This window comes from Macaca thibetana, chromosome 6 (assembly GCF_024542745.1).
Source record: "Macaca thibetana thibetana isolate TM-01 chromosome 6, ASM2454274v1, whole genome shotgun sequence".
Taxonomy (NCBI): Eukaryota; Metazoa; Chordata; class Mammalia; order Primates; family Cercopithecidae; genus Macaca; species Macaca thibetana.
The window spans coordinates 10507557-10526277 of record NC_065583.1 but is presented as its reverse complement, the minus strand read 5'-3'; the positions used below and the strand labels follow the sequence as shown (position 1 = coordinate 10526277).

Below are 18721 nucleotides of genomic sequence, written 5' to 3'. Positions count from 1 at the left end.
ATATAGCAACAAAGACTGGATGACAGCACATCTGTTTACAGCATGCTTTACTATTTTAAGCCCACTGTTGAAGCCTACTGCTCAGAAAAAGATGCCTTTCAAAAGGTTACTGCTCACTGACAGTGCACCTGGTCACCCAGGAGCTCTGATGGAGATGTACAAGGAGATTAATGTTGTTTTCATGTCTGCTAACACAACATCCATTCTGCAGCCCATGGGTCAAGGAGTAATTTTGACTTTCAAGTCGTATTATTCAGAAATACATTCCACAAGGCTGTAGCTGCCATAGATAGTGATTCCTCTGATGGATCTGGACAAAGTAAATTGAAAACCTTCCAGAAAGGATTCACTATACTAGATGCCATCAGGAACATTTGTGATTCACAGGAGGAGGTGAAAATCAACATTTAGCAGGAGTTTGGAAGAAGTTGATTCCAACCCTCATGGGTGACTTCGAAGAGTTCCAAGACTTCAGGGGGGGAAGTTAACTGCAGATGTGGTTGAAACAGCAAGAGACCTATAATTAGAAGTGGGGACTGAAGATGTGACTGAACTGCCACAGTCTCATGATCAAACTTGAATGGATGAGGAGTCGCTTCTTCTGGATGACCAACGATGGAATCTACTTGTGGTAAAAAGCTTTAAAATGTTACATAACCTGCCGGGCGCGGTGGCTCAAGCCTGTAATCCCAGCACTTTGGGAGGCCGAGACAGGCGGATCACGAGGTCAGGAGATCGAGACCATCCTGGTTAACATGGTGAAACCCCGTCTCTACTAAAAAAAAAATACAAAAAACTAGCCGGGCGAGGTGGCGGACGCCTGTAGTCCCAGCTACTCGGGAGGATGAGGCAGGAGAATGGCATGAACCCGGGAGGCGGAGCTTGCAGTGAGCTGAGATCCGGCCACTGCACTCCAGCCTGGGTGACAGCGCGAGACTCCGTCTCAAAAAAAAAAAAAAAAAAAATACATAACCTTAGTTGATAAAGTGGCAGCACAGTTTGAGAGGATTGACTCCAGTTTTTAAAGAAGTTCTCCTGTGGGTCAAATGCTATCAAACAGCATCGTATGCTACAGAGAAATCTTTTGTGAAAGGAAGTCAATTGATGCAGCAGATTTCATTGTTGTCTTATTTTAAGAAATTGCCACAGCCACCTCAACCTTTGGCACCTACCCTGATCGGTCAGCAGCTATCAACATCGAGACCAGACCTTCCACCAGGAAAAAGATTACAACTCCCTAAAGGCTCAGATGATTGCTAGAATTTTTAGCAATAAAATATTTTTAATTATAGTGTATACATTATTATTTTAGACATAAGGTTGTTGCACAGTTTATAGACTACGGTACAGTGTAAACTTTTATATGCACTGAGAAACAAGAAAAAAGTTGTATGACTAACTTTATTGGGATATTTGCTTTATTGTAGTGGTCTGGAACTGAACTCACAATATTTCCAAGGAGTTATGTATAAATGATACTTATGTATAAATGATTACAAGAAGATAGCTAAAGAATTCATTGGTCTTAAAATAACTAGAGAGCTAATAAAATGTCACCAAAAAATAACAGTTCTCGAGAGAATAGATTGTCCAGGAACTATGGATACGGTCTTAGATCTTATCAGTTGGTTAGGGCATATGATTACAAAGTAGCAAAGAGTAAGGTTCACAAAAGTCTTGTGGAGGCAGTGGAATGATCAACACCTTGAGGATCCCAAAACCAGGATCAAAGCAAGGCCTTGAGCTGAACACGTGCTTAGATTTCAGTGGATTCCTTCATCCATGCACCTAACATTTGTTGAGCATTTACTTGTTTTGTTTTGTTTTGTTTGAAACAGTCTTGCTCTGTCACCCAGGCTTGGCATGCAGTGGTATGGTCTTAGCTCACTGCAACCTCTGCCTCCTGGGTTCAAGCGATTCTTCTTCCTCAGCCTCCCAAGTAGCGGGAATTACAGGTGCCCACCACCATGCCCTGCTAATTTTTGTATTTTTGGTAGAGACGGTGTTTCACCATGTTGGCCAGGCTGGTCTCAAACTCCTGACCTCAAGTGATCTGCCCGCCTCGGCCCCGCAAAGTGCTAGGATTACAGGCGTGAGCCGCTGTGCCTGGCTGAGCATTTACTGTTAATATGTTTCTGATCCTGTGAGACATAGGAAGATAAATAAGATGCAAAAGGAAAAGAAAAAAAGAATCCACCAGGGCATGGTGGCTCACACCTGTAATCCCAGCACTTTGGGAGGCCAAGGAGGGTGGGTCACCTGAGGTTGGGAGTTCAAGACCAGCCTGTCCAACATGGAGAAACCCCATCTCTACTAAAAATACAAAATTAGCCGGGTGTGGTGGCGTGTGCCTGTAATTCCAGCTACTCAGGAGGCTGAGGCAGGAGAATTGCTTGAACCCAGAAGGCGGAGGTTGCAGTGAGCTGAGATCGTGCCATTGCACTTCAGCCTAGGCAACAAGAGCAAAACTCCGTCTCAAAAAAAAAAAAAAAAAGAATCTTACTGTTTCTTCCCTTAAGGAACTTAAGTCCAGCAGGGGTGTCAGACAAATGAAGAAAGAATTATGATGTGTTGTGCTCTGGGTTATCCTTGAGAAGTACTTAGAGTGCCATAGGAGCCCAGAAGAGATTTCTAGCTGAAACGGGGGGTTTAGAGAAGGCAATATTTCTTGAAGGAAAAAGAATAAGGCTCAGAAGTTATAGAAGGGCATTTAAAGGAGAAAATAGATTTTACAAAGCACGTAAATATAGAACAGCCTGGTTGGTTAGGAAACTCAAGGAATTTCAAAATTACTGAAGACTAAAGCTAATGTTAAGAAGCTTTAGGCAGTGAGAGACAACCAGTTATGAAGTAACTTTTGGGTCAAAGTAAAGCATTACAACTTTAGGCTGGGCACGGTGACTCACGCCTGTAATCCTGGCACTTTGGAAGGCCGAGGCACATGGATCACCTGAGGTCAGGAGTTCGACACCAGCCTGGCCTACATGGTAAAACCCCGTCTCTACTAAAAATACAAAAAATTAGCCAGGTGTGGTGGCAGGCACCTGTAATCCCAGCTACCTGGGAGGCTAAGGCAAGAGAATTGCTTGAACCTGGGAGACAGAGGTTGCAGTGAGCTGAGATCACACCTTTGCACTCCAGCCTGGGCGACAGCGCAAGACTCTGTTTAAAAAAAAAAAAAAAAAAAAGAATTACAACTTTATCCTTGAAGATACACATTCTTTAAGGAAAATACTGCATAGTATGACCATATTTACATTTTTGAGAAACCACTTTGATAGCGTTGTGGTAGGTGAATTATTTGATGTAAAGCTAGAAGAGAAAGGAATAGAATTAGGCTTTTTTTGGTTTGGTTTTGTTTTTTGTTGAGACAAGATCTCACTCTGTCACCCAGGCTGGAGTGCAGTGTCATGATCATAATTCACTGAACCCTCGAAGTCCTGGGCTCAGGATATCCTCCCGCCTCAACTTCCTGAGTAGCTGGGACTACAGGCATGTACCACCATGCCTTGTTTTTTTTTTTTTTTTTTTTTATTTTAAGTAGAGGACTATGCCCTCACTGGGCAACATAGTGAGGACTATGTTGCCCAGGCTTTTCTCAAACTCCTTACCTCAAGCAATCCTCCCCCCTCAGCCTCCCAAAGTCCTTGGATCACAGGCTTCAGCACCACGCCTGGCCAGAATTGTTATTTAAATTAGCATACAATGTTAGTAGACATAAAATTATGTCTACTCTTCCTTTCCTGTCTCAACATGATTGCCTCCTATATGATAATATGATTTTACAAAATTCATATTATCACACAAAGAAAAGTATACCAGTTCTTGGGAATTTATAGAATATTGTGTACTACTCTAAAAACTATATGTAGGATCCTTGCCATCTTGCCATCTTCAATATAGTTTTCTTTTTGTTACTATTCAGTCTGGGACAAGACTTTCCCCAATACCTAAGTCTATTGTTTGCACATGAGATCACTCAAGAAGTGGTTGCATCTGACTGAGGGACTAGAAGTAGGTTTTGCTGGTAGCCACCAGTTAACAATTGTGCATCTAGTTGAAACTCCTTTCAACAAATAAGAAAAAATATATAATGATTTCAAAATAAACTGTAAGCTTTAAATACTGGGATTTTTTTTTTCTTTTTCAGTTACTTGGTATGGCTCTATGGAAAAGCAAGAATTATAAAAATGTCCATAACCTTTATAAACTCATTTCTATTTTTCTTCTAAGGAAATAATCTCATGATAGAGGACAGCTAACTACAGCTAAAGATCCTTGATGTTACATTATCCATAATAGTAAAAGCTGGGAAAACAAACAAAATGCTACAAATAGCAAAATGCTTGAATAACACAGAAGGATATGTCAGTTCAGTGGAATACATTGCAACCATTAAAAATTATCTTTTCAGGTTACCCAGCTTATGGAAAATGTAAATAATACCATATCAAGGTAGAATTCAAATTTTACCTATGCTGTAGGTCATGTTAGACTTCTATATACATGGCAACAATTGAAAGAAAACAAACTTCAAAATAGTTTGAAATATTGAGGTTGCAAGTTAATGTTTTTAAGATTTTTATATCTACTAATATGCTTATAAAATAACCTATACAAAATCTTTTATTCAAAAAAGGTAGTGAATCATACGTAAATCTGTAATTACATTATTGGGACAACATTACTCCAAGAGTTCGGAAACAAAATTACATCAGTTGCTTTTTATGTGTACATACACACGTATTTTCCCAAACATGATACCATGTTTGCTATTCTGTAATTTGTTGTTTTTTATTTATATTATGGTCATTGTTCTATGTTAGCATATATAAATCTACCTCTTTTTAAATAGCTGCAAAATATTCCATTTTATGGTCATACTATAATTTATTAATCGCCTTTAGCTGAACATCTGCTTTTTCATTATCATTCATAGTGCTTCAGTCAATAACTTTGTACATTCAGCTTTGTGAGTTTCAGTCATTCATTCAACAGATGTGTAATAAGAACAGCAGGTGCTGTTACAGGCTCTTTGGATACCTCAGTGGGCAAACCAAAAAAGAAATTAACTAGTAATTAGAAGGTAGGCTGGGCACAGCTGCTCATGCCTTGTAGTTCTAGCACTTTGGGAGGCTGATGCAGGAGGACTGATTGAGCCCAGGAGTTTGAGACTAGCCTGGACATCACAGTGAGACCCCGTCTCCATAAAAAAATTAGAAAAGAAAAAGAAGGTAATAAGTGCTATAAAGAAAGAAAGAAAAGAAAGAAAAAAAGAAAAGAAAAGAAAGAAAATAGATTAGGATAAGGGGGCATCTAATCCCAGAGAGTGAAACAACAGAGACACTAATTCATTGCTGGTAGAACGCAGAATGGTGCGGCCACTTTAGAAGACGGTTTGGCAGCTTCTTATGAAACTAAACATAGTCATTGTAAGATCCAGTAATCATGCCCCTTGGTATTTACCCAAAGGCATCAAAAACTTATGGTCAGACAAACACATGTACACTGACATTTATAGCAGCTTTATTCTCAATCGCTAAAACTGATTTTCTTCAGTAGGTGAGTGGATAAATAAACAACAGTACAACCAGACAATGGAATGTTATTCGGCACTAAAAAATAATAAAGCTATAAAATTACAAAAAGATATGTAAGAATCACTCTTACTGAGTGAAAGAAGCCAATCTGAAAAGCTTTACATACTATATAACCCCAACTACGTGACATTCTGGAAAAGGGAAAACTATGAAGACAGTAAAAGCTCAGTGGCTGCCAGTGGTTAGGAGACAGTGAAGGATGAATAGGCAGAGCAGAGGATTTGGGGGGCATTGAAACTCTGTGTGATACTATAATGGTGGATGCGTGTTCATTATACATTTGTCCAAACCCACAGAATGTACACCACCAACAGTGAATGCTGATGTAAACTATGACATTGGCTGATAATGATATGTCAGTATAGGTCCAGATTGTAACAAATGCACCACTCTAGTAGGGGATGTTGATAGCAGGGAAGCTGTGCATGTGTGGGGACAGGAGATGTATGGTAATCGCTGTACCTCTCTCTCAGCTTTGCTGTGATCCTTAAACTCCTTATTGTTAAAAGAGAAAAAAACATACACACACATATCTTAAGTGCCAGGGATTTAGGGACATGTTGCATTATTAGAGTGGTCAAGGTAGGCCTCATTGAAAATATGACATTTGAACAAAGACTTCCAGTAAATAAAGGAGTTAGTCACGTGAATTTCTTGAAGACCATTCTAGGCTGAGGAAACAGCAAGTGGTAGAGTCTTAAGGCAGGAGTGTATCTGGCATGTCTGAAGGGCAGCAAGGAGGTCAGTAGCTGAAGCAGAGTGAACAAAAGGAAGAGTAATAAGAACAGTATCATATAAGGCCTGTAGCCCACTAACATCGCTTTGACTTTAACTCTAAATAAAACAGAGGACCTCAGGAACATTCTGAGCACAGGAATGACATGGCCTGACCTAAGTTTTTAAAACATTACTCAGGCTGCTATATTAAGGGTAGACTAGAGAGGATTAAAGGTGTAAGCAGGGAAGTCAGATAAGATAATATTGCAGTAATTCAGGCAAAGTTTGATACTGGCTTTGAACAAAGTAATAGCAGTGGGAGTGGTCAGATTCTGGATATACTATGAAGGTAAGACAAATCAAATTTCTTGATTCATTGGATGAATGGTAGGACAGAAAAAAATATAGTCAAGAGATTTGAATACAAGCAACTAGAAAGAAGTAGTTGCCATCTTATATGGAGATGGAGAAGGCTAAGATGGGTGTGGGGGACTAAAGTTCCATTTTGGTTATGTTAAATTTGAGATGTCGATTAATATCCAAGTGGAAATGTTGAGTGCCAATACGGATTTTTGATTCTGGAGTTTGGAAAATAGGTCTAGGGAGTCCTTTGACTCATTCAATGATATTTACAGCTGCAGAACTAGGTAAGAACTAGGAATGAGTGTGCTTGCTTCATCAACACACCTACTAGGACTAGAGGTGAGTGTAAATATAGAGGAAGACTTAGATTTGAGTTCTGGTGCACTCCAGTGTTGGAAGGTAAAAAAGAAGGAACTGGCAAAGAAGATTGAGCGAACACAGAAGAAAATTGAGAGAATGTGTCTTGGAAGACGAGGTGGTCACCTATGACCTATCAAAAGTTGCCAGTCAATCAAGTAAGATGAAGACTAAGAGTCAACCATTACATTTAGCAACCAGAAGTCACTAGTAACCTTGAAAAGAGCACTTTGAGTGGAGCGGGCATAAAAGAGAATGAGAAGAGAAGAAATGGAGACAATGAATTGAGCAATATCTAACAGAGGAAGTGAGGCCAAGAGAAGGTTTTACGTGTCTTTTTTTTTTTTTTTTTTTATGGAAGAGACAATAGTGTGACTTGTATTCTGATGAGAATGAGCCAATAGCAAACAAACAAGATTGCATAGTAGAGAAGGGCAAAAATTGTTGGTGCCTTGTCCTTAAGCACATAAGAGAGAGGAGATGGGAACTAGTTGGACATGTTGAGGGATTGACTTTTACTAAAGGCAGTATATGTGAGTGCAGATGCTAGTAGAAAGGTATAAATGGTATGGAATGTTAATATTAGAATATAGAAATTGATCTACACACACATATTTTTTCAAGACGGGGTCTCACTCTGTCACTCAGGCTGGAGTGCAGTGGTGTGATCATGGCTCACTGCAGCTTCAGCCTCTTGGACTCAAGTGATCCTCCCACCTCACCCTCCCAAGTAGCTGGGAGTAATGATGCATGCCACTACACCTGGCTAATTTTTTGTAGAGATAGGATTTTGCCATGTTGCCCAGGCTGGTCTCAAGCTACTGGGCTCAAGTGATCCATCCCCTTCAGCCTCCCAAAGTGCTGGGATTACAGATGCAAGCCATTTCACCCAGCCTTTTAAAAATATTTTTAATAAATGTTACCAAATTGCCTTCTAGAATGGTTATACTAATTTTATATTCCCAACAATTTTTTTATTTTCCTACATCCTTATCAACACTGCATTGTGCTCTCTTTTTCAATCTGAAAGGGAAATACTATATTCCCTCCAGCCTTTACAGCTTCAATTCTGTCCCAAACCATTTATGTCCAGAGACCTTGGCTGGTTTGCAGAGAGACAAGAGTGGGTTGAGTAACCTGAAGTAAAAGAACGTCAGCAAGTCACAGTACTCTTCACATAACTGCGCCTTCCAATGATGACTGAAGACATTCAGCCTATACAGTTGTCAGCTAGCTATCACATTCACTGAGGCACTTGAGCAAAATGAGGTAGTTTCCTATTTCAAAAGTATTCATCATTCTACTGTTACAAGGTCAAAATAGTATATTAATTACTGTCTTAACCCATTTATGCCTAGTGTTCCATTATTAGGACGCTAAGCTTGTGGGAGTTATTTGTATCCTGTTGCTCAAGGTCATCTCCAAGATCTGATTTTTCACACAAAAAAAATTGCAACGTTCAGCATAAATGGGTTAATACAGATGTGTCTGACATAGTCCAAAAGGCAGGACATATATGCCAAATTGCAACATATTAATACAGAGACAACAGTTATGATTCTAGATAATGCTTCTTGATGATAGATTATCCTGTCCTTTACAGATTTTTTTTCCCCATCGGGCAGTTCTTGGCCTGCTTATTTCATCTGTTGCTACAGAATATAGGACCTTTACTTTCCCCATAAGGATATCAGCATAAAAAGGCCCCAAAAGTTTTCTCACTTTTACCTTGGCCTTCCCAACAAACACAAAACCAGTGAAAATTACCAAAATTACCCTAGCTCTTTTCATCACATGGGTATACAGTGCTGTTCTTTCTTGGGAAAGGGAAGGAGAGAAAATGTCTAACCTTGGTTTAAATTGAATTTGAGGCAAAGGTAGAAAAACAGTGGTTTAGAACTGTTCTTTTCTGAAGTACCTGACTTTCTTAGACATTGATGCCTTTGCGCTTTATCTATCCAGAGTACACTCCTCTTTTTCCAAGTCCGTGTGGCAACTTCAATTATCCTTCAAACTTAACCTGTTCTGTGAAGCCTTTCCCCTGCCTTCCTGCCAAAGGAAAGTTAGCCTCTTTTTCTGTTCACATAACATCTTGACATACCTCTCCGATGGCATTTGTCACAGTGTATGGAATTATTTATTTACAGATCTATTTCCCCCAACAGACTGAACTCCCTCAGGGCAGAGAGTTTATTTTATTCATTTGTTTATACCAACACCTCACACATAGTAGCTGTTAAATAAATGCTGTCATATTGAGTTGAATCTTTATGCAACTATTATATCTCTCTAAGGTGAGTTACAATGAGATCATGAAAGAGGGTACAGTATTTGATATGGAGTAAATTACAATATATGCTTCAGCCTTCTAGACACTGGTTTTGTCATTCAGATATATAAATTATAAGCAAAGTCACATGGACTTCTAAGGCTACACAGAAGAAAATGTGCATATAGAAATGCTCCACATACATGGAACAGACCAAGGCAGATCAAGAAGAGGGAACTTTTACCCTGGGCTGGTCCTGTGTTTCATGCTCTGCTAGAAGTATTGGTCCTTCTTAACCTCTTAGTACACATGGGGTTACCATAATATATATATGAGTCAAGCTTCAAACCAGGAAAAACAAGCACAATAATACTTTTGGAATGTATAACTTATCTTAGAAATTAGACCTTATATAATCTTAGGCAAAGATGGGGAAATAGGGCCAAAGCGGGGAGTTGAAGGTTCAGGGGAAAAAAATCACCAATCGGCCCTCCAGAAATAATGGCATAGTTGGAATTTGCAGGGAAATCTAGAAACCAGGCACATTTAGGTGCTAGAGTGGAACTATGAAAGGATTAGGGGTGAGAAGGTAGCTGGTGTTATGGTATAGAAGTCAGTAGAAGGCTGTTGCCTCTGCATAGCTATTGCTTCTGTAAGTGTGCTACCGCCTGTTTGGTGGTGTGCTTGGAGATACTGGTCAGCAGGGTTGGTAGTTCTAGACACAAACAGAACAAGGAAGCACAAGGACAAAGTGAAACCGAGCAGCATTTCTACCTCTTACTCTCACCACCTCTAACCACAGCAACCTTCAGAAAGTCATGGCAGCGACTGCACTCCCAGCATCCAAATCTCGCACAAATTTCTCTTTTGGCCAATTGTAGCCCACAACCATAAAGGGAAGTGGATTCTAAGAAACTTAATTCTTGTTAGCTAAGTTGACACGGTATAAGCCACTATATTATACTTCTAAATTTTGTAAATTGAATTTAGTTTCAATTTTAGAAGCAATACTCATTTGACCAGGAAAAAGCAGAGGTAAGAAACATATATTACTTTATATTTTTTTAAAGCATTATCAAGTATTGCCTAGTAACATACTAACTAGCACACATTTCAGAAACAAATTATTGATTATAAATGCTAACTACTATAGAAGATTTTAAGGTGATCATACAAACATTTCTTTGTCTTCTGATGGTCAACACAGAATTTAAGTACAATTTTTAAAACATCTCTTGAGATCTTCCGAAGAAGGATCTAAGAAGAAAAAGGAAGTAATATTTACTATACACTGCACCAAGAACTTCTGTGTGTGTTATTTCATTGAATTCATATACCAAACCTGTGAGGCTCCTAAAAGTGAAGTAACTCAAGATCAAATTCAATCAAATTCATATAAAAGTTTAAAAATTTGCCGAGAATTTAGGGTAATTTACATCTCAATCAGGTTATCTTTTTCTCTTGACTTAGTTTTATCTTACTTTTTAAAATTTTTTACTGACAGGATAACGCATAAAGTAAAATGAACTAATCTTTTTTTGGTTGTTGTTGTTGTTTTGAGATGGAGTCTCACTCTGTCACCCAAGCCGGAGTGCAGTGGCGCGATCTCGGCTCACTGCAAGCTCCGCCTCCTGGGTTCACGCCGTTCTCCCACCTAAGCCTCCCGAGTTGCTGGGACTACAGGCGCCCGCCACCACGCTCGTTTAATTTTTTGTATTTTTAGTAGAGACGGGGTTTCACCATGTTAGCCGGGATGGTCTCGATCTCCTGACCTCATGATCCGCCCGCCTTGGCCTCCCAAAGTGCTGGGATTACAGGCGTGAGCCATGACACCTGGCCAAATGAACTAATCTTAAGAGTACAACTTAATGAATTTTCACATATCTATGCATACATCTGTGTAATCACCATGCAGATAAAAATATAGCACTTTTCCAATATCCTTGATTGATTTTTCCTTGGGCCTTTTGTACTTCCAGGTAAATTGCCATATGTATTTATATTTTTTATTACAATGAATAAAAAAAAATTGTTAAAAATATGCTGGGAGGAAGTGAACATTCGCAGTAAAGTAAGAATGTTAAATAGTGTGTCCCATAACTGCTTTGAATGACATCTACTTATGTCACTTTCTCTTTCTGCTTTTACCCTAAAACAGGTAATCAGATCCTGTCCCTTGGGAGCCTCTCAAAAGATCAGATTTATCCAATGAAACTCAAGGGCATCTCCATCTGCTATTCAGCTCTCAAGTCTGCCTTGTGTGGAAATTATGTCAGCTTTGGTGTCTTCAAGTTGTATGGGGACAACCATTTTGACAATGTACTCCAGGCCTTTGTCAAAATGCTGCTGTCAGTGTCCCACAGTGACTTGCTAGTAAGCAATCATGCATCATGGGAGTCTTTGTATGAAATGTGAAGTAACACCACCACAGGCCTGGAAGTGTTATAATGCAGTCCAGGGAGTTAGCCTAGAACATTTTATGTTTTAAGACAGCATACTTGATCTAACTTACAGAATTTGGAAAACTATAGTGGCTTTTTTTTTTTTTTAACATCTCTGCCTAATTATGCAGAAGCCAATATGTGCCCAATGTCGTCGCAGTAATTACTTAAGTAACATAGCCAAATCATGCTCAGACTTCGTTCAGGCTTTCCCACCTGCTCCCGCCCAAGGTTACGAGTAAAATCTGGAAGGCCTTTGTTAGTCAACCTGTGTAAGAAATGCTCCTTGATCTCCTAGTGGGCTAGTCCATCATCTTCCACCTTTATAAACTAATCTTGGAATGGCCACATCTCAAGCCAAAGTTATTAAGCTTCCTTGTAGTAGAATGGAATGATCATTGAAGGATATATCTGTTAGACAGAAATTACAAAATAGAAACTTGAGTCACATCAGCCATATGTTAATATCACCTCATCGAAGAGTTACTTCACTGCAGTTAAAGTCCACCAAGGCAACTGGTATGGTTCCAAGAATTTTTCTCTAATTTTTTTATTCTAATAGTCAAGCAAACCTTCAATCCAGTAATTCTCAAACTTGAGGGTGCATAAGACTCTCTTAACTTGTGTGTTAAAAATGTACATTTCAGGGCCTACTAGAGCTTGTCATTTAGTGAATCTGAAGTGGGAATCAGGCAACTGCATTTTTGGCAAGCACCCCAAGTGATTCCTATTGAGTTGCTCTTAACATCACTTTAAGAAATGCTCCTCTGGTTTCTCTCTTTTTTTTTTTAATTCTTTTTTTTTAGAGGTGGGGTCTTGTTGTGTTGCCCAGGCTGTTCTTAGACTCCTGGGCTTAAGCAGTTCTCCTGCCTCAGCCTCCCAAGTAGCTGGAATTACCAGCATGAACCTCCATGCCCAGCTTCTCTAATTTATCACACAAGTGTATTTATTTGATACTGGTTTGGATTGCATTTGAGATTTTTCAGGTATCTTTCTCATGTACTTATCTTTTGCCTGTAGTGTATGGTAAATATTAAGCCCTTTACCAAGTTATTATTTAGTTAGATGGATTAGCATTATATTAATACAACAGACTATGGTGCCAAATCCCATTATAACAGCAAATGTCTTTGTGTTTAAAAAACCAACAAAAAAAGGTTTCCTAGCCACTGTTAAGCACTATTCAGTGTTAAGTATTCCAATCCAGAAAAATAATTCACACGGTCTTCTAAATGTCATATTGCAGGGATTTTACTTTTAAGTGCTAACCATGTAAGGTAAAGAGATCAAGAGATTCCTATCAGAACCCCTTTAAATGCTGGATTGGGACTCATTATGTCATTTGCTCTATATATTTATTGATCTTGTGTTTAAATAAGTTTACAATTTCCAGTATTATAAATGACAATTTTCACTGGACTGTAACATGTATTTTTCTTCCCTGTGGCTTGACATTTAGTATGTCTCTGTCCTGTAGCAATACCGGAAACTGAGCCAGTCTTACTATCCACTCCTGGAATGTCTCACTCAGGACCACATGAGCTTCATCATCAACTTAGAGCCTCCTGTACTCATGTATGTTCTCACATCTATCTCAGAGGGACTCACTACTCTTGGTAAGGATCATAGAGGACATTGTTTCCATAGGAAAAACTTGAGTATAGGCTTTTAATGTATGTGATTATTGAGACTATCATCCTACAAAGGGGAAAAGATATTGTGAACCCAAACTGAAAGATTATTTTATAACCATTACTTGCAAGTGGGAAAAATTATTTCTTCATATTTTGATAAATAGTCAGTTATGTTTTCATCAGCTTTACTAAGGTATAATTTACATATAATAAAATTCACTGATTTTAAGTGGACAGTCCAATGAGTCCTTGTACAAATGTGTACATGTACACAAACATAGCCACCGCGACCAATGTGTATTATATTTTCATCACCACTAAAAGCTCTTTTTTCCTCCTTCTAATCAATCCCTTCCCCCTACCTCTCACCCCAGGGAACTAATGCCTGCTTTCTCTCACAATAGTTTGCCTTTTCCAGAACTACATATAAGTGGAATTATATAATATGACATTATTTGTGTCTGGCTTCTTTCATTTAGCATAGTGACTTTGAGATTCATTCACATTATTTTGAAAATCAATTAGTTTATTCCTTTCTGTTGCTGAGTATTATTCCGTTGTATGGATTATTAGTTTGTTTATTCACCAGCTGATGGACATTTGGGTTGCTTTCATTATTTGACTATTTTGAATACAGCTATTATGAACATTCATATACAAGTATTTATGTAGGTAAATTTTTTTATTTCTCTTGGGTACATACCTAGAAGTGGTATTTCTAGGTTATATGATAAGTGTATTTTTAACATATAAGAAACTAACAAACTGTTTCCCAGAGTGACAGTGACAGCATTTTGCTGTCAACAACAGTATATGAGGATTCCAGTTGCTCTGTATACTTGCTAACATTATTAACATCTTTTTCATCTTACCCATGATAGTGGGTGTGAAGTAGAATCTTCAAGTTGACTAATCTTTTCTTCTGTGATACCTAATCTTCTATTAATACTGTATTTGGGGCTGGGCACGGTGGCTCAGCCTGTAATCCCAGCACTTTGGGAGGCTGAGGCAGGTGGATCACCTTAGGTCAGGAGTTCAAGACCAGCCTGGCCAACATGGTGAAGCCCCATCTCTACTAAAAATACAAAAAAGTTAGCCAGGCCTGATGGTGGGCGCCTATAATCCCAACTACTCGGGAGGCTGAGGCAGGAGAATCACATGCACCCAGATGCACCCAGGAGGCATAGGTTGCAGTGAGCCGAGACTGCACCATTGCACTCAGCCTGGACAACAAGAATGAAATTCTGTCTCAAAAAAAAAAAAGATTTTAGCTGAGCACGGTGGCTCGTGCCTGTAATTCTAGCACTTTGGGAGGCCAAGGCGGGTGGATCACCTGAGGTCAGGAATTCAAGCCTAGGTTGACCAACATGGTGAAACCCTGTCTCTACTGAAAATACAAAAAATTAGCCAGGTGTGGTGGCACCTGCCTGTAGTCCCAACTACTCGGGAGGCCAAGGCAGGAGAATCGCTGAGGTTGCAATAAGCCAAGATGGTGCCATTACACTCCAGCCTGGGCAACAAGAGCAAAACTCCATCTTAAAAAAAAAAAAAAAAAAAAAGAACTGCATTTGTTTTCATTTTAGACATTATATTTTTATTCTCTAGAATTATTGTTGTTATTTTTTAAGACAGAGTCTCACTCTGTTGCCCAGACTGGAGCACGGTGATATGATCTCATCTGACTGCAACCTCCACCTCCCAGGTTCAAGCGATTCTTGTGCCTCAGCCTCCCGAGTAGCTGAAATTACAGGCTTGCACCACCATACCCAGCTAATTTTTGTATTTTTAGTAGAGATAGGGTTTTGCCATGTTGGCCAAGCTGGTCTTGAACTCCTGACCTCAAATGATCCGCCCACCTCGGCCTCCCAAAGCGCTGCGATTACAGGCATGAACCACCATGCCTGGACTTCAATATTTTAATATTGAATTTTTAAATATTTTCCATTTTCTCCTCATCAGGTTTATGTTTTTTTAACATTGATCATATGTATAAGAGTTATAATAGGCCAGGTGTGGTGGCTCACACCTGTAATCCCAGCACTTTGGGAGGCCAAGGCAGGCAGATCACAAGGTCAGGAGATTGAGACCATCCTGGCTAACACAGTGAAACCCCGTCTCTACTAAAAATACAAAAACAAAATTAGCCAGGCCTGGTAGTGGGCACCTGTAGTCCCAGCTACCCAGGAGGCTGAGGTGGGAGAATGGCATGAACCCAGGAGGCAGAGCTTGCAGTGAGTCAAGATCACGCCACTGCACTCCAGCCTGGGCGACAGAGCAAGACTCCATCTCCAAAAACCAAAAGATTTCTAATAGCTGTTTTAAGGTCCTTGTCTACTGATGTGATTTCTGGATCTGTTTCTATGGATTTTTCTCCTTATGGGTCATGTTTTTTTCATTCTTAATATAACTTGTTATTTTTGAATGTGTGCCAGACATCATGAATTTTACATTTTGAATTTTCTGTGCTAGATTTTGGTTTTTATTTTTTTATTTTTTTATTTTTTTTTTTTTTTTTTTTTTTGAGACGGAGTCTCGCTCTGTCGCCCAGGCTGGAGTGCAGTGGCGCGATCTCGGCTCACTGCAAGCTCCGCCTCCCGGGTTCACGCCATTCTCCTGCCTCAGCCTCCCGAGTAGCTGGGACTACAGGCGCCCACAACCGCGCCCGGCTAATTTTTTGTATTTTTAGTAGAGACGGGGTTTCACCGTGGTCTCGATCTCCTGACCTTGTGATCCGCCCACCTCGGCCTCCCAAAGTGCTGGGATTACAGGCGTGAGCCACTGCGCCCGGCTGGTTTTTATTTTTTGGAGACAGAGTTTCGCTCTTGTTGCCCAGGCTGGAGTGCAACAGCGTGATCTCGGCTCACTGCAACCTCCGTCTCCCGGGTTCAAGTGTTTCTCCTGCCTCAGCCTCCCGAGTAGCTGGGATTACAGGCATGCACCACCACGCCCAGCTAATTCTGTATTTTTAGTAGAGACAGGGTTTCTCCATGTTGGTCAAGCTGGTCTCGAACTCCCGACCTTGGGTGATCCTCTCGCCTCAGCCTCTCAAAGTGCTGGGATTACAGGCATGAGCTACCACACTTGGCCAATTTTTATTTTCTTAATGTGGATTTTATTCTATCCTGCAGTTGAATAACTTTTGGATCAGTTTGACTCATTTGAGATCAGATGGCAACTCTTATTTTGGAGTAATTGGGCCCCACCACTAAAGTGTTAGCTCTGTGAGGACATTCCGGTGCTCCATGTGCTATGAAGTTCCTCCACAAATGATTTCCAGCTTGTAATCTTCAAGAATTATTTGGCCTATTACTTTTCAGTGATTCTTTCCCCAGCCTTGGAAGTTTCTTCTCATACTTTTTTTTTTTTTTATAGTGGAGTCTCTCTCCGTCGCCCAGGCTGGAGTGCAGTGGCATGATCTCGGCTCACTGCAGGCTCCGCCTCCCAGGTTCAAGCAATTCTCCTGCCTCAGCCTCCCAAGTACCTGGGATTATAGGCATTTGCCACTACACCTAACTAATTTTTTTGTATTTTTAGTAGAGACGGGGCTTCACCTTGTTGGCCAGGCTGGTCTCAAACTCCTGACCTCAAGTGATCTCCCAAAGTGCTGGGATTACAGGCATGAGCCACTGCACCTGGCCTCTTCTCATACTTTTATAGGTCACTGTTCAGACAAACACTGGAGAGGACTCCCTTGGAGATCTGTAGAACTCTCTTACATAGGTCCCACACTCTGGTACTCTGTACTACAAGTTTTAGCTGCTTTAGCCTTCCCAGATTTCAACCTTTTCTTCTCCAACTCAGTGAGACTGCTTGGCTTTGTTTGGGTTTTCCCTTACTAGCCTGCAATCTGGAAACTGCTTTGGGCAATAAGCTTGAGCAATTGTTTTCCTCCTCTCTAGTTTAATGGTCCTGTACTGCTTGTTGTACAATAATTGAAAACCATTGTTTCGTATAATTTGTCCTGTTTTCTAGTTGTTTGGCAGGAGGGCAAATTCTCATAGCAGTTAATTCTTCATGGAATAAGAAGAAATTCTGTCTTCTATTATTACAGTTTAGCTTGACATTCTTTTATCTCACATCATAGTAATACTTGAAGATTTTGAATTATTTGCGGGTAGCTATGTTATTTTCGACATGTGATCTTGTTAAGACTTAGAATCTGCGGCCGGGCGCGGTGGCTCAAGCCTGTAATCCCAGCACTTTGGGAGGCCGAGACGGGCGGATCACGAGGTCAGGAGATCGAGACCATCCTGGCTAACACGGTGAAACCCCGTCTCTATTAAGAAATACAAAAAACTAGCCGGGCGAGGTGGCGGGCGCCTGTAGTCCCAGCTACTCAGGAGGCTGAGGCCGGAGAATGGCGTGAACCCGGGAGGCGGAGCTTGCAGTGAGCTGAGATCCGGCCACTGCACTCCAGCCTGGGTGACAGAGCGAGACTCCGTCTCAAAAAAAAAAAAAAAAAAGACTTAGAATCTGCATTTTAACAGACTCTCAAGGGCGTCTTGACAAAGTGGCATTATGAAAGGAATACTGAACTTGGATTTAAGTCCCAGCACTGCCACTTACTACTTGTGTGACCATGGGCACATACTCCATGCCTGCTGCTGTCATAGGTGACTCATGTGGATACTTGACTGTTTTCATTCTCAGAACCATTTGTGTACCAAAAGCAGGTTAGGTACTCTAAGAGCACTCTTTATTCTTATTTTCTCCTTATTTTCTAGTTTATTCTTACTTTCTACTTGTAAGTTTCTGAAGGGCAGGAACAGTCTATTACTACTTTACTTCCAGTTCCTAGCATTATAGTAAGTGCTCAATAAATATTTACTGAATGCATTAATTAGGTAATATTATTTTCATTGTACAAATGAGGTAAGCTGTGGCTCAGAGAGGTGAAACAATTTGCCTAAGATCATAAAACTAATAAGTGAATGACCTAGGAGTCATTCAAACTCTAAAACCCATTCTTCCTGACCACACTACCCTGCTAGATCTACCTGATAAAGGTCACAGCTTTGACAGCTAAAGGCCTGGTAGAGATTATTTTCTTTGTACATATTGGTGGTTTTATCTTCAGCCTCTTGTATTGTTGCAAATTCACATTGTAACCACTGGATAACTCTGGCAAGTGAATTGGGCCCTGTGTCATTAAGAAAGGGGACTATTTAGAATGTTGAAAGTAACCACTTGGATTTTTCCTTTCCCAACAATGATACATTTTAAAAAGAGGAATTTATTGGTATTGTTTGGATTATAGGCAGGTTTCATTTCTGTTGTTGCCTTGATGGAAAAAATGAGGAGGTACAGAAAAGTTGAATCAGTGATAGAGTGATGACTTGC

General features: G+C 40.1%; 1 protein-coding gene across 1 annotated transcript in view; it reads left to right on the top strand.

Annotated features, from left to right (window-relative positions):
• The window catches only part of RANBP17 (RAN binding protein 17), a 431565-nt gene that overhangs the window by 360177 nt on the left and 52667 nt on the right, over positions 1-18721 (top strand). The window contains exons 23-24 of the mRNA XM_050794341.1: positions 11465-11679; positions 13225-13363. Of these exons, the coding sequence (XP_050650298.1) occupies positions 11465-11679; positions 13225-13363 (354 nt within the window). The remainder of the gene's footprint in view (positions 1-11464; positions 11680-13224; positions 13364-18721) is intronic.